The sequence below is a fragment of the Dipodomys ordii genome, unplaced genomic scaffold (genome assembly GCF_000151885.1).
Source record: "Dipodomys ordii isolate 6190 unplaced genomic scaffold, Dord_2.0 Scaffold104, whole genome shotgun sequence".
NCBI classification, from domain to species: Eukaryota; Metazoa; Chordata; class Mammalia; order Rodentia; family Heteromyidae; genus Dipodomys; species Dipodomys ordii.
In genome coordinates this window covers 6,858,877-6,875,918 of record NW_012267320.1, presented here as the reverse complement: position 1 = coordinate 6,875,918, position 17,042 = coordinate 6,858,877, and the positions used below count along the sequence as shown (strand labels likewise).

The following is a 17,042-nucleotide window of genomic DNA, read 5'->3' as shown; positions in this document are numbered from 1 at the left end:
ATATGTAAAAAAAGGCACAATTTAAAGCTGAGTGCTGGCAATTCAATCCTGTAATGCTAGCTTCTCAGCAGGCTGAGATCTGAGGATCTTGGTCCAAAGCCAGCCCTAGGCAGACAAATCTGAGAGACCTTTATCTCCAACTAAGCAGCAAAATGGTGGAGGTGGAGGTGTGGCTCAAGAGGTAGGGTGCAGTCTTCAGCAAAAAAGCTATGCAAGAATAAAAGGTGGTGAGTAAGACAGAGAATAGAACAACTAAAAAATAAGCAGACCAATCTAGGGGGAGAAGACTATAAAACTATATGATAGAAAAAGCATCTTGACTGATTCAAGTGAAGCAGTAGGTCAGCAATTGATGCCCTTGTTATAATACTTGGCAGAATCTACTCAGTATCAGGGAAATTCTTCACACTGTCTTTAGTTGAGAGCACAGGAGCTTAAAAATACTAACTACAGCAACATCAGGACAGGAAGCAATTTTACATGTACTTGACAAGAGAAACCACAATATCAAATCTCTGAGTTCCTAAGTCTATAAAGGATTTTAAGTCAAATAATACCAGTAACATAAGCCAGGCACCCTCATGCCTGTAATCCTAGCTACTCAGGAGGCTGAAATTTGAAGACCACGCTTCAAAGCCAGCCTGGGCTTTATTTGCAATAAATGGGAAGTGGCACCGTGGCTCAAGTGGTAGATACTAGCGTTAAGCTGAAGAGCTGGGGGACAGCGCCCAAGCCCAGAGTTCAGGCCCCACGATGCCCCACCCCAAAAGTAACATAACAGAAGACATTTCGTTAACGCCTATCTTTAAATATCCTCACAAAATAAAATTGTGTTCCTAAAAATGATCAAATAATGTAGAAACAAAACTTTTGAGTGTCAAGAGTACTCTTAAAAATAATGTTTAGTTTATGTCTCACACTAACACTGTATGGAAAGTTAAGTTTCCATTCCTATTCAACCCCACATGTGTATGCATGTGTGCGTGTACGTGCACACACATGCACGCACACACACACACGCGTGCACGTGTGTGCACGTGCGCACACACAACCTCCTCACGTATTCACATTGCTCACCACAGCGACGCATTTGTTATAATGGATAGACCTATAATGGCATAATATTATTACCTAACATTATGGTTCAGTCTCATTATTAAACATTCAGTGGGTTTACAGAAATGTATGTATCTGCCATAATAGTATGAAGATACACTATAGCAAAACCCTGTTTCAATGAAAAAAGAAAAATTAGGGGCTGGGAAGGTGGCTCAGTGGTAGAGCGCTTGCCTTGCATGCCTGAGGCCCTGGGTTCGATTCCTCAGCACCACATAAGCAAAAAGAAAAAAAAAGCCGGAAGTGGCGCTGTGGCTCAAGTGGTAGAGCGCTAGCCTTGAGCTGAAGAGCTGAGGGACAGCACCCAGGCCCAGCGTTCAGGCCCCACGACTGACAAACCAAAAACAAAACAACAACAAAAAAAAAAAGAAAAAAGAAAAATTAACTGTTGCTCATAAGTTAGAAACCTAAAAATTTGTTTACCATACAATAAAATGCAAGTGAAATGAATAAACTAATTACACACACAAACACACATATGCATCCTATACAAAGTTGAGTGATGAATTTGAGAAAAAAACAAAACAAAACAACTATGTTCAATTCCTTACCAGGTACACAAACTTTTAAGGACATAAACCGCATGTTACTGGGAATGTATAAATGTCAAAGACTGGGAACATGGATCAAGTGGTAGAATGCTTGCCTGGCTAACAGGAGGCCTTAAGTTCAAATCTTCCATATGGCCAAAAAAAGAACAAAACCAACCTTTTTATGTGTGCTGGTCCTGGGGCTTGAACTCACTGTCTGGGTGCTGCCCCTGAGCTGCTTTTACTCAAGGCTGGCACTCTACTACTTGAGCCACAGCTCTACTTTTTTAAATAAAAAGCGTCACTGGGAAACTGTACTTTTTACCTTACTTATGTAACTATAACCCCTCTGCATATCACCTTTATAATAACAATTTCTTAAAATAAAAAAATAATAATAAAGGTCAGAGTAATCACTTACGTGGTAGAGGGCTTGTCTAGCCCAAGATTTGATCCATCAAAAAAAGAAAAAAAATGTAAAAGCCTTAAAAACATAGAGAGATAATCACATACCATGAGAAAATTTACTTAGAAATAACATAAAAATGAAACCCTGGTGAAGTACATAAACACCATACACTTCATTTGAAATATTTTATTACTTGTAGTTAAAATACTTTTAAGGGAACTGTACACTCAGTGGCCTATACAGCAATCCTATCTACTCAGGATGCTGAGATCAGAGGATGTTAGTTTAAAATCAGCCAAGGCAGACCAATTTGAGAGACTTCTATCACCAATTCATTGGCAAAAAGCTGGAAACGATGTGGCTCAAAAGGTAAAGCACCAACTTTGAATGGGAAAGCCATGCAAGAATTAGAGGCCCTGAGTTCAAGTCTCAGCACCTGCACTAAACAAGTGAATAAATTAAACATTTTAAGGAAACATAAGAAGATACTAATAATTGTCGATTCTAAGGGTATAATCTGTAATTCAAAAAATATAACACCAGTACTTTTATTTTTACTACAATGGTTAAAAGGAATTAAGTAATAAGGAAACAAATTTCAGAAATTATCCCCCAAAATGCAAACATTCAAATATTCCAATAACCTACAGAAAATTCCCCTAAAACATAAGAAGTCTATCCAGTAGAAAAGTGTCACGCTAAGCCAGTTTTACAGGAGAAATCCAACAAATGTTCCAGAAACAGTCTTATCTCTATCTATGAAGATAGTATATCCAGATAGAAAGCCGAGCTGTATTACTGGCATTCCAGATTCAGCAATCTATCAAAATTGTATCATCCCAGGGCTGGGGGTTTAGCCCAGCCCGGCGAGCGCAAGGCCCTGGGTTCGGTCCTCAGCCCTGGGGGGGGAAAAAAGCTACAAAAGACCAAAAAAAAAAAAAACCCCCAAAACCAATAAACAAGGCAACAGCAAAATTGTATCATCTTGCTTGAGTATGATTTAAAAAGAGTATATACACGAATCAACATTAAGAAGGCGATTTTTGTAATGCACTTCACTAAGAAATTAAAATTTTTAACTAGATTATACAAAACAAATTATTGAGTCATATAACCTTCCTTATGTTTAGTTCCAAGGGATTTGTATTGAATTATATAAATCAGGTATCTTTTAGTCAAAAGTGTCAGTGGCTCATGCCTGTCATCCTAGCTACTCAGGAAGCTGAGATCTGAGATTCCAACCCCAGGCTGATATGCCCATGAAACTCATCTCCAATGAATCACTAAAAATCCAGAAGTGGAGCTATGGGTCCAGTTGTAGAGCACTAGCCTTGAGCAAAAAAAAAAAAAGCTCAGGGACAGTGGCCAGGCTCTGAAGCTCAAGCCCCAGCACTTGCACAGAAATAAGTATAATAAAAAAATGAAAAAGTCAATATTCATGCTCAAAAATGTTGAACTTAACGCTCAAGTTCAGTTGAGATGGAGAAAAAGTGCCCAGGCTGATTAAAATGTAGATGCACGTGCGAAATGGCTTGGTGAAACCCCTTGGAACGATCAGCACGTATCAAAAAAGGTCTGAGGAAGGCACGTGCTCTGCACACATGCTCTGCACACACGGACCACCGGTCCAAAGGGAACTTCCTCTCACCACTACTCCATGCTAATCGGGGGAGGCCCGGGGCGGGGCTGGCCAGGGTGGCGGGTGCGGGAAGCCCAGCGTCAGGGGCCCAGCAGCAGAACTGTAACCTGTAGAGAAACGAGACCCGGTCTGAGCTTCAGGATCCTGTTTAAATTTAAAAAGAAAAAGTCACCAGAGGCTCAGTGCCTGTAATCCCAGCTACTCGGGAAGCTGAGACCTGAGGATCGCGGTTCGAGGCCAGCCCGGGTAGCGCAGTCCCGGGGACTCTCATCTCCCGTTGATCGCCACCAAAAGCTGGAAGTGAGGCTGCGGCTGCAAAAGGCTTAGGGACAGCCCCCAGGCCTCGGGTTCCAACGCCAGGACCGCTCCCCACCCCGCCCCCCAAAACATTTACAAAAGGAGTGCTAAAGGTCAAGTGAAACCCTAAAACGAAAGTAAAGGAGGCAAGCCACGCGAACTCCCCCCGCATCCTGGGACACCGCAGTACCACCCCGGCGACCACCGAGCCCGGCGGAGCCCCGCCCACCGCCGCGCCCCGCCCACCGCCGCGCAGGCGCACACGCGCCAGGGACGCAGCGGCGGAAGATGGCGGCGCCGAGCTTCCCCACGCCTCTCTATGGACACGTGGGTCGCGGCGTGTTCCGCGACGTGTACGAGCCCGCGGAGGACACGTTCCTGCTGCTGGACGCGCTCGAGGCTGCAGCGGACGAGCTGGCGGGGTGCGAGGAGAGCGAAGGCAGCAGCCGGAGAGGGGATGGGAGGTGTTCCGGAGAAGCGGCGGCCCGGACAGGCGCCAAGCCCCGGACCGCACTCAGCTCCAGGGGCGTGGCCTGGTGCGGGAGGCGGGACCTCGCAGGGGCGGTGATTGACAGCGAAAGTCGCGAATGAGAGATTTTCTAGTGTGCCAGGCGTCTTTCTCTGGCAGAGGTGTTACTGTAGGTCCTTGAGCTGTAGCTGGTCTCGAATTTATGACCCTGCAGTGACTGGAGTGCCACACATTTGGAAATACTGCTTATTACTAACATGAGGTGTGCGGAGGGTTTTGGGGGGTTTGTTTTGGGTAAATGTTTAAAAGTCAGCTAGGCTGGTTTGATTTTTTTCAGGACAAGCAAGGCATCCTTCCCTGCTACTAAAAGACAAGAACCAGAAGAGATAAGGAGATGAGTTTTAGGGTGGCGGTGTGTTCAAACCGCTCAATGACGTACTCTGAACCAACAGCCGTCAGCCCTACGTGGGTGCTGAGCCCTTGACACGTTTGCTAGAGCAAATGAGTTTTTCATTTAACTGAAAAATTGAGTTGTGCCAGGCGCTGGTGGCTCAGGGCTGTAATCCTAGGACTGAGGAGGCTGAGAGCTGAGGATCGCGGTTCAGGAAAGGCTGTGAGACTCAGTGGGGCTGTAGCTCAAAGTGGTGGAGGGCCAGCTTTGAGCAAAAGAGCTCAGGGACAGCACGCTGAGTTCAAGACCCATAGCCACCCCCCCAAAAAAAAATTGAGTTGCATGCAGTTAGAATTGTTGTGACAGATTTGAAGTTACACATAAATAAAACCACCTACAGAACCTATCCTAGCTTTCCAATTTGGAATTGCTTGCTAAACTGATTTTAAATTAAAATTAGAATTTAATGCCCAAAATATAAATACACTAATTTTCTGATTAAAAGAATCCGGTCCCCAAGATTTAATGATCTAGACTTGGTCACAGTTTCCTTAGAAGGATACAAAACTCAGGTTTCAAAGCCCTTATATGTTATTTATCAGTCTTAAAGTTACTCATATTTTTCCATGTATAAACTTGTTCATCATAGACGATGGAACCTTTGAATTTACTGTAATATAGTATGGAACAGTACTGTTTTATAACTTGACTTTTATTCTCAAGATATCCCAGGTGCAATGCACAAATAGCATTGCAAAGCATGTTGTAAAAGAAGCTGATTTTATTATAAAATCTAAGGTATTTCCAGTCTTGGAATTCTAATTATGAGATCATGATATTTTGACAGAGAAGCTATTGGTAAGATTTATAGCCCTTACAATGGCCCATCAAAGGCTTCTCAGTTGCATGAACAAGTACAAGTTGCAAAGTTAAATATACGTATATATATATATATATATATATCTTTTTGTTGTGTAGTTGAGAAATTAAGAGCTAGAAAAGTCCCCTCTCTTATCAAGCCATTCTTTGAATGATAATTTAAAAAATAAACACATGTACAAGATTATAAGCAAGGAATAAACTTAGTTGAAAGATATATACAATAGAATGAAGATTTTATTTAACATCATTCTAAGATCAGGTACTCATAGTTTCTTGTTACAGTATATTGCTGTACAAATATGCTATATCTTTGCCACAATAAACCTATTAATAAACTGGGGAACTTTTTTTCCTAGGATACAGCTGAATTTATGAGGGTTAATGTAACAAACTACTTTCATGAATAATTTTGAAATAAAGTTAACCCTGTCATAATTGGAGCTCTTTGTGAAATGGTATCTTTTCTATCAGTATCTGCAACCTAAACTAATATTACCCTGCATACTTTACACTAAGTTTTGTTGAAATTGGGTACCACCTTTTGCAATCTATATATATTTTATAGACATACAATATGGCACAGACTCAGAGTAGTAGAAATTTTGAGAAAATGCAGTATTAATCAAGTGCATGCCAGAAAGCATGAAAGTTACTTTCTTTAGTGTATTTACTACTACTATAGTAATACTTTGTTTCATTTTTTTAGAGTGGAAATTTGCCTGGAAATAGGGTCAGGGTCCGGTGTGGTGTCTGCATTCCTTGCATCTATGATAGGTCCTCAGGCTTTATACATGTAAGTCCCTAATTTTCATCCAAATCTTCTGCTGGGAAGTTCATTATGAGTATGACCCCTTGAATAGGTTTTATTTTAAAGACAAAGGCCCTGATTGCTAAGTATGCCTACCCCTAAATTAAAACTTTTATGTTCAAACTGCTCCATCATACTATATAATGGTAGAAGCAACATAATGTCAAGTGGTCTCTGAATTTGAGTCTTTCTTAGGTAAATAATTTGATTATTAGAAAATTGAAAACTTGCTGAGGGCTGGGAAGGTGGCGCAGTGGTAGAGCGCTTGCCTTGCATGCATGAGGCCCTGGATTCGATTCCTCAGCACCACATAAGCAAAAAGAAAAAAGCCAGAAGTGGCGCTGTGGCTCAAGTGGTAGAGCGCTAGCCTTGAGCTGAAGAGCTGAGGGTCAGCGCCCAGGCCCAGAGTTCAGGCCCCACGACTAGACGCAAAAAAACAAAACAAAAAAAAACTTGCTGAAATTTCTTTATAGAAAAATTGAAAACATACAACATAGAAAAGAGTAAAACAGCAATAAATTTTATCATGCATAATAAAATTTAAAGTGTGTTTCTTGTAGGGTTTTTTTCTATTTCTTGCTTTTCAGTGGCAGCATAGAAAAATTCCTTCAAATGTGAAGTATGGATATGTATTCTCTTGCACATTAGAATGAGTTTTTTCCTTATTTTCTTACTGACACATTCTAATTTTTTCCCACTATCTGCTCCTTGTAATTTATTTTTGATTTTTTTGTATTGTTTTCTCTGGTTTCAATTCAGGATTTTCTCTTACTCAGCTGACACTCTACTACTTGAGCCACATACTTCTGGCCTGCCTTCTTTCTGGTTATTTGGGAAATGGAGTCTCAGAGGACTTTTTTGCCTCATCTGTGATCCTTCAAACTGTGATCCTCTGGATCTCAGCCTTCTGAGTAGCATGAGCTACCAGCACCTGCCTGACTGTGTAGATTGAAAAGGACATTTGTTGAATTATTTAGGAACAGATTTGTCTCATGCATATATAGTGTGTATGTTTGTGTCATACAATTTTCTCTTTTGTTGTATAGGTGCACTGATATCAACCCTGATGCAGCAGCCTGTACCCTGGAGACAGCACGCTGTAACAAAGTCCAAATTCAACCAATAATTACAGATTTGGTGAGCTGTTGATTCTTATCTAATAATCAGTTTCTTTTTAAAATAAGCTAAAATCAGGATGTTCTAACCTAAAAGAAACTTTGCTAATTAACTTTTGACTCACTATACTTTATACAAAACAAATTCTTGACTAATATAACCCATCTTCTTTGTACTTCAAAGGAAATTTGTACTGGCTTATGTAAGTCAGGTATCTTTAACCCAAATGGTTTTAATTTAAAAGTTGGTAGCTTCAGGAACAGCTGGCTCCAGAAATTTAATGAGATTACACACACTTTTTTTTCTTACCTCTGAACTTCTCTCTGGTGGCTGTTTGCTTAAGGAGTCTTCTGCTTCATATTAGCAACATGTTCCAATGACCATATCTTACTTCTCAGCAACTCCAGAAAGAAAGGAATGTTCTCAACTTCATTGCTCCATCAGAAGACTCCAAATGAGTATTTGGATCAGTTTGGGTATACCTATCTCTCAGTCTGGAATAAGGAAGTGATCAACTTTAACCCAGGTCACAAGCCAAGTTATCTAGACCCACTTGGATTAAGAATAACAGGAGGAGCTGGAGTCAAGTGGCTCATGCCCATAATCCTAGCTACTCAGGAAGCTGAGATCTGGAGGATCACAGTTCAGCATAAGCCCTGACGCTGAGATTCTTTATCGCTAATGAATTACCAAAAAGCCAGAAGTAGAGCTATTGCCCAAGTGGTAGAGCACTAGCCTTGAACAGAGAAGAGCATGCGCGTGCACACGTGCACGCACACACACAGAGACAACAGGTGGTAGAGCTTCTCTGAAATAAGTCCAGAAGATGTAATCAGAAGAAACGGGGAATGGGTCCTGAGCAAGAAAAGGCAATAAATGACCACTACAGAACAATTTTTTATTTATTTTTTTTGTCGGTTGTGAGGCTTGAACTGTGGACCTGGGCGCTGTCCCTGAGCTCTTCAGCTCAAGGTTAGCACTCTACCACTCGAGCCACAGCACCACTTTCGGCTTTTTCTGCTTATGTGGTGCTGAGGAATCGAACCCAGGACCTCATGCATGCAAGGCAAGCACTCTACCACTGAGCCACCCTCCCAGCCCCCTCAGAACAACTTTTTAAAAAAGATGTTGACATACATTTTTAAGTTGCCTTGTTAAAAATATTTTAATGATTTTAATAAGGCTTGGATAACTTCATTTGTGGAGGAGTTTCAGTTATAAATGTGAAATGCCTTTTTATAAGCAAAAATTATAAAAACTTGACAGTTGGACATAAGAAATATAAAACACCTCCTGTATCTTGACCTGTTCTTTATAAATATTGCTTTCTTGTTTTTTTTAATATAAAAATGATGTCTCTGAAGGAATCCAAAAAAGACACAAAGTCATTATTGCCAGTAAAATTTAGAGTATCAACAAAGGTACTCACCTGAGATCAGTGTGGTGATTTTTAAATTTTTTTTATCTTGGTTTTTAGTATGTCCATAATTAGTATTATGTGTTTTTTTATGAAGCAGTAAAACTTCAGAGACAGAATAATCTATTTTTACGTATATAGAAACTGAGCTGAGGAATCTGTTTGAAAGCCATAAAGTTAATAAAAGTTTAAATCCAGAATTAAAGCCCAGATCTTGTCTCTTAAGAGTTATTTCTATTTCCAGAAAGTAATACTGATTTTCCATTCATAGTAAGAAATGGTAGTACAAACCCTTCTTTCACCTTTACCTAACCAAAAAGGCACATTTAAGGAATGATAATAAATAAATAATGTTAGTGAAGTTTTAGGTAATGCCTTCAGACATTTGAGTGTTCTGTGAATTCCTAGGTAAGAGTACAGTAAGGGTAATTGAAGGAAATGGATTGGGGGATGAGATCGCTTCCAAACAAAGTACTTTTACTTTCCTACTCCTGTGAAGGCATAATGAAGCATGATTTTTAAAATATTTAGTTATTTAACTGAATCAGAGGAAATATTTTGAAGGCACTTTACCCTAAATGTACTTTCTTTAAAAAGCATTTCTGTTGCTCCACAGAAAAATTACATTTAAAAATTTTCAAAATGCCAGTTGCTATTTTCAATGACATTCATTCTTTCAGCCAATATATCTACAAATAAAGAAAAACAAAAAGTCCATCCACTGTTGGAATGATGTTTTCCTTCATTCAGATGTATTTTCTGTAATTCATATATTTCGCGTGGCTATAGAAAATACCACTTAAATTAGTAAATACTGTAAATATATATTAAAGAATAAAAGTTTTATTATTACTCAAAAAATGAACTAGAGTGTCAACAATGTACTATTAAAACCAGAGGCTTTGGTGACCAGTGTCTTATTTTTAGTTGAAATTCATATTATCTCCATCTGAATGAAGATGTATTGACATTCATTTCTGCCTAGAAATATAGCTCCATCAACATTTTTCTTCTAAAAACATAGAATATTTTTAACATTTTTATAATTTAATTATAAATATTGTAAATTAATTGTAATTATAAATTATTATAAATTACTATTTAATAATTTAAATTGGATAATTTTTAGGTCAAAGGCTTGTTACCACGACTGAAAGAAAAAGTTGACCTGCTCGTGTTTAATCCCCCCTATGTAGTGACTCCACCTGAAGAGGTAAGGTGTAGCAGTGTTCAAATTAGTAATATTTTAACTAGCTTGTTTCTGAAGAAAGGTAGAATTCATCACATAGCATTAGTCCCCTGCTGCTCACACACTGCTCTGATTTTATCCTGATCATTAATCAGGATTGTCAATCAAAGCTGATAATCAGATTCTAAGATTCTAATGATTGACATAGGAAAGGAACTTAAAACTAATGAAGACAAGTTGTGATGCATAGAAAGAATTCTTACACAAATTAGTCAATGGTGTTTAAGTTCATATATTCGTATATCTGTATGTGTGTCAGTTATCATAGATAACAAATGTATAAAACATAGTAAATTATATTTTTTAGGCAACCATAAATTCACATGGCAATTTCTTCTGGAAGTCTTCTCTCTTTCACAGGTATCAGAAAAGTATACAAGTAAGACCACCTCTCATTTTAAGTAGAGAAAGGAAAAAAGTTGTAATATATCATTTTTTAAAATCACAATAATGAAGGGATACAAACCATATTAACCTCTTCCCAGGAAAGACCAAGGCAGACAAAGTTTGTTAAGTGACTAGGATGAGGTTCCTTTAAACATTGTTCCTCTCTCATTCTTCCATGGTTATTTTCTGGCAAAGCTAATAAACATTACTCATTGCAACAATGAGACTCACAAGACACTATGTTGGAAATGAACTTTACAACTTGAGTGGGGGAGGGAAGGGTAGTAGGAGAAAAACAAAAGGGGGGGTAACAATGCTTGATAAGAAATGTACTCATTACTCATGAAACTAACCCCCCTGTACATCTTCACAATAAAATAAAATTTAAAAAAAAATCAGCAAACTGTTAAAGCAAGCAAAAGAACAGGGGGAAAAAAATTACACTTATTTCTACACCGAGATGGAAGAGATTTATTTGGCTTTTAAGCTACTGGCTCTACTGACACATGAACTCATGAGAGAGAAGGAAATCCTTGTGACAAGGTGGGGCATCTTAATCCATTCTCTGTTACTTTAACACAGTGTCACCACTGAGCAGTTTACAGAGAAAACAATTCATTTCTCACATTTCTGGAGGCTGCAGAGTCCAGCATCTGGGTGCTAGCCTCTGGGGTGGACCTCTGTGCTGTCTTTGCATGGAGGAGGCACCAACAGATCTGTCTCACCTTTCCTAGAAGCCACTAAGCTCACTATGGAGCCCTACCCTCAACCTTACACAACCCTAATTATTAACCTCCAGAGACTACACCTCCAAACACTATTAACCTATGAATTTCACTTAGGCCTTGAGAAGACACATTCAGACCATAGCCTGAGAAGTCCCAGTTGAGACTCAAGAAAGCACTGAATAAATGTGGCACCCTAATTCCCATGAGCTAAGCAATTAGCTAAGAGAGTAGGGCTAAGGTAAGTATAACAGATAGGCCTAGTAGGTTAAAAGAATGTTTTACACAGTAAAGTACTAGGAAATACAAAAAATACCAGTCAGTGGTCTGGAAACCAAATAAAATGTCAGGTACAAATACCTGTCAGAAGGACACAATCTGTAATCTAAATGGTACTTGAGCCAAAAGAAAACAGCATTTCTTCTACTTGGCCACAGGTAGGAAGTCAAGGAATAGAAGCTGCATGGGCTGGTGGCAGAGATGGTCGGGAAGTCATGGACAAATTCTTCCCATTAGCATCTGATCTACTTTCCCCAAGAGGACTGTTCTATCTAGTTACCATAAAAGAAAACAATCCAGGTAATAAAGACCATTTATTTTTTTTAACTATTTACTTTGCTGGGAACAGAAAAACAAAGTATAAAGTAGCAATAGCTAATCAACAAAAATTCATGTAAAAGGAGGTTTTTAATAGGTAAAATAATCATATTTTATTGGGTCCGTTATAGTGGCTCATGGCTGTAATCATAGCTAATCAGGAGATAGAGGTCCAGAGGATTTTATTGTTTTATTTATATTTTTGCTGGCCAGCCGAGGAAAAAGTCATTGAGACCTCCATCCCAGTTCATAAGCTGGACATGGTAGTATCAAATACCTGAACACCTCAGTCTGATTAGAATTCTCAGGAACACCTTAAAAATACAAAGTGAAGGGGGCTGGGAAGGTGGCTCAGTGGTAGAGCACTTGCCTTGCATGCCTGAGGCCCTGGGTTCGATTCCCCAGCACCACATAACCAAAAAGAAAAAAAAGCCGGAAGTGACGCTGTGGCTCAAGTGGTAGAGCGCTAGCCTTGAGCTGAAGAGCTGAGGGACAGCACCCAGGCCCAGAGTTCAGGCCCCACGACCGGACCCAAAAAAAAAAACAAAAAACAAAGTGAAGTTCAAGTTTTTTATAATAGACATTTACTTGATATGCATTGTTTTGTTAGATGAATATAACTGGTAAATAATCTGTCATCTTATAAAAGTGTAGTGTGGTCATACATATCACAAGTATTTTAATCTAATCTTCTAATTTTCATTCCAGGAGAAATTTTGAAAACACTAAACACCAAAGGTCTCCAGGGGACCACTGCACTTTCCAGGCAAGCAGGACAAGAAATCCTCTCAGTCCTCAAGTTCACCAAGTCATAATATATTGGGAACCACTGGAAACTGAATGCACGCAGTATATTTAGAAGCTGAAGTCATTCTTTTTTTTTTTTTTTGGCTCCGGTCGTGGGGCCTGAACTCTGGGCCTGGGTGCTGTCCCTCAGCTCTTCAGCTCAAGGCTAGTGCTCTACCACTTGAGCCACAGCACCACTTCTGGCTTTTTTCTTTTTGCTTATGCGGTGCTGAGGAATCGAACTCAGGACCTCATGCATGCAAGGCAAGCGCTTTACCACTGAGCCACCTTCCCAGCCCTGAAGTCATTCTTTTGCTTATGGAATTTTACCAGAAGTTTGTCACCAAGAGGTCAAAAGATGAGTCATTCACTTTCATCAGGAAATTCACCAGGAAATCAAGACAGTAAATATAAATATACATATTTTTATAATTTACATTTTATACATGTTATATTTATAGATGAGGTGTTCATTTCATCATTACTTATAATATCAAAACAGTGAATCCTCCTGTCAATCAGAAATGAAATTGGTTAAATTTCAATACACAGCCATTAAACATGAGTCAGGTCTGTATATTTTGAACCAGAAGCATCCATGATGCCTTACTTAAAGTAAAAAGTGTAAGTTGCAGAAGTTTTTATCCTGAATGTGTGTTTTTTTAAGGAAGAGAACTTCAGAAGATAAATAACATGGTCTTTAACTCTGGTCGTGCCCTCTGGATTTGTACAGTGATGATGTTGGACACTGACAGTGGATTTCATCAGTGGTGATGTAGTTGCAGCTGGTGTGCCAGCCATACTTTTCATAACACTGGTACTGCAGTGTTTGAATCAAGTAGGTAGGCTTTTCTGGTAGGAGGCTGGCATTAGGAAGGAAGTCTGACTAGTAACACGGTCTTCCACTGTGGGGTACAGTGATATGGGACATGTTGAAATACTCCTCCAAGGTGAAGGGTAAGTGGTTGCATTAGTCACTCCTAAACCAAAAGATAAAAAAAAAAAATGTAGATTTTGGGGGTTTTGGGGACAGTATCTCTTTTGGTATAATGCCGGCTCATTTATCAAGGGACCCCAAAAGAATGTTGGTGAGACTCCCAGAAGAGAAGAAGAGAAGGTTCTGTGACTGGTCCTGGCTGCTTTGCAGGATGCTGTGCCCGTTAGGCCATATGATCGTGCACCTGTGGCCTCCTGTATTCCCTATGAAGCTAGAGACAAGTTATTTGCTGTTAAGCCAGCAGACAGTGGTGTGACACATGTTGACTGGCACAGTCAACACAGCACAACAGAATCAGTGGTCCAAAGCAGTTCTGAAATTCATCTGGGCAGATGTTGGAATAGTTTTGATTAGGAATCAGTCCTTCCAAGATGAAATAACCATGGCTCTCAATTCTATCTTCAAAAGTTTTGGTTCTGCCAAGATTTTACTGTTCTGTTTTCAGTACATGTAGCATGTCTTTGTCTGAGTAGGTTTTCCAGGCTAGTTTCTCCAGATAGAGACCCAAAGTCCTTTTATTTTGTGTTCCCTGTATGAGAATAGGTGATATTTGTCTCTGTCATTCTGGCTTATTTCATTTTATACATAATTTCCAGTTCCATCCATATTCTAGTAAGCAATATAAGTTTGTTCTTTATGGATGGCTCCACTGTGTATGTGTATTCCACATTTTCTGCATTCATCAGTTGATGAGCCAGGGTGATTCAAAAATTTAGCTATTGTGAGTAGTATTGCCATAAATATGGGTATGCCAGTATCTTTTGAATATAAGCCAGGAAAGGCAGGGCAGGTTCATATAGTAGTTCTATTTATCAGGTTTTTTTTTTTTTAATGGATGTCCAGACTGATTTCCATAGTGGTTGCACCTAATTTACATTTTACTACAATATATTAATTATACTTCAACATTAGCTGTATTTTCAAGACAAGCATTTCTCTACCTTGGCAACTTAAGAGATTAATGCAGAATATTAAATGGTAAAGAACTTCTTAAGTGTCATATTATTTGATTTTGAGGTGTACCTTTAAGATAGAGGACCTTTTATGACTCAACAGTATTACCTTTGATCTTTCTGAGGTATATGCATGCATGTTGGTGCTTAAGTTTAAATCCATGGAGCCTAATATAGAAGCTAGAGAAATTAAAGTGAAAGAGTTTAAATCTAGAAAATGTACTACATAGGCCACTTAGAATCCTTTTTCTTACAGATTGAACAAGATTTTAATTATAAACAAAAGTAAGTGCAATCTCCAAAAACAGACAAAAGAAAATTCCAAAAATATTTCTTGGATGTCACCAAGATCTTATATAAGGGTAAACAAGCATGTCCTTTTGAAAACAAACTCAGAGATGCCACTCTAGATCTCCCAAATGCCACCAACATCTTAAAATTCTGGCCTTATAGAGAAAAAGATAAAATCTAGACCTCAAGGTAAGATCACTTATCCACATAAAAATAAGACCAAAAGTGTCCTTATTTGCTAAGAACAGGAAACTCTGATTAATGATATCTGCAAACTGAAGAGCAACGGGGAAAAAATTAGTGTCCTATCTTGTCTAAAATCCAGGACAACTTTACAAAATCCAGTAACACTACCTCAGGGGAATTAGCACTTAACAGGTCCCAACATTCTTCTAAATTCCTATAGAGGATGTTCTATATATATAGATGGACAAAGTAAGGACATGTCAGCTGGGCACCTGTGGCTCATGCCTGTAATCCTAGCTACTCAGGAGGCTGAGAGAATTGAGGTTTGAAGCCAGCCAAGGGAAAGTCTGCGAGACTTATCTCCAGTGAACCACCAGAATACTGGAAGTGGCACTGTAGCTCAAGTGGTAGAGTGCTAGCCTTGAACAAAAGAAGCTTGGGACAAGAGGCCAGGCCCAGAGTTCAAGCCCCAGGACTAGAAAAAAAAAATTGTTAAAAAGGACATACCACTTCTGGGGCTGGGAAGGTGGCTCAGTGGTAGAGCTCTTGCCATGCATGCATGAGGCCCTGGGTTCGATTCCTCAGCACCACATAAGCAAAAAAGAAAAAAGCGGGAAGTGGCGCTGTGGCTCAAGTGGTAGAGCACCAGCCTTGAGCTAAATGTGAAGGACAGTGCCCAGGCCCAGAGTTCAGGCCCCACGACCGGACCCCAAAAAAAAAAAAAAAAAAGGACATACCACTTCTAAGTGTAGCATGACAGAACATTAGATCCCTCAGAGTAGAATCACAAAAATAGTGGAAATTTCTCCAGATTAGCTGTTGTTGGGGAACATTATCAAGATATACCAGTTTCTTCTTGACAGAAGGTAGGGTGTCATCTACATATGCTCAGAGAAGTGTATCTAAAAACATACCTACTTTCTAAGAGATGCAACAACACATCTAAAGAATTCACTAGAATCTCAGAACTCTTATTAACAAGACTCTAGTCAAGTATTTGGAACTGAGCTTAAGGGTCTAGACCAAGTCTTGAGATCATCATAAATCTTTTTGTCTATAGTTAGGTTTGTACCATTAGTACTATGACCACTAGCCATATGTGACTATTGACATTTAAAATATGTGTGAATAAGAAACAAAAGTTATCTTAAGATGGACATTTGATCCAGTTATTAAAGTTATCAGTGTGCTTAGAACAAGTGGGGTATGTTAATTTACTGTTTCAACCATAAATTTTCTGAAATCTAAATATATACCAAGTATCTTTAATAAAAATTTCATACCCCTATTGAAGTACATTGTCAATTTAAGCTGCACACTAATTCCCAAAAACTTATAAAATGTGTACAATTTAGAGTTAATAATTTTTATATTTATTACATGTTGAAATAATATTTGGGATATACTAGGTTAAAAATGTTAAAATTATTTCACTTATTCTTACCTATTTAATATGCAGACTCACAAAATGTAAAATAACACATGTGGCTCACATTATGTTTCACTGAATGGTGTTTGATTAATCCATGCTCTCAGGCAAATCTACTACCCAGGGGACAATTGGCAAAGTCTAGACATTTTGTTGTTACAACCAGATTGGTGCACTGGGATATAGTGGTTAGACACTAAGGATGCTGCTAAACATGCAACAATAGACAGGGGTCTTCCACAAAGCAGATTTTGCAGCTGAACATGCCAGGAATACTGAAAGTATGAAATTCCTCTGTGGATTTATCAGCAGCTCAGCACACATAAAAAATGCTCTGTGTATTACAGCCTATCCGTCTACTAATGACT

General features: G+C 39.0%; 1 protein-coding gene across 3 annotated transcripts; it reads left to right on the top strand.

The window, feature by feature from the left end:
• The first annotated feature begins 4,267 nt into the window (after positions 1 to 4,267).
• N6amt1 (N-6 adenine-specific DNA methyltransferase 1 (putative)) lies at positions 4,268 to 15,540 on the top strand. Of its 3 annotated transcripts, none has more exons than XR_001175487.1 (7): positions 4,268 to 4,413; positions 6,440 to 6,526; positions 7,588 to 7,678; positions 10,204 to 10,287; positions 11,873 to 12,014; positions 12,741 to 12,899; positions 13,122 to 15,540. XR_001175487.1 is itself a non-coding variant. In XM_013027417.1 (7 exons), the coding sequence occupies exons 1-6, from the start codon at positions 4,280 to 4,282 to the stop codon at positions 12,845 to 12,847; spliced, it is 645 nt and encodes a 214-aa protein (XP_012882871.1). In that variant the 5' UTR covers positions 4,268 to 4,279; the 3' UTR covers positions 12,848 to 12,894; positions 13,117 to 15,540. The 3 variants fall into 3 exon arrangements, 1 of the variants encoding a protein (XP_012882871.1); XM_013027417.1 differs by having other exon boundaries at positions 12,741 to 12,894; positions 13,117 to 15,540; XR_001175488.1 differs by lacking the exon at positions 6,440 to 6,526 and having other exon boundaries at positions 4,273 to 4,413.
• The last annotated feature ends 1,502 nt before the right edge of the window (positions 15,541 to 17,042 follow it).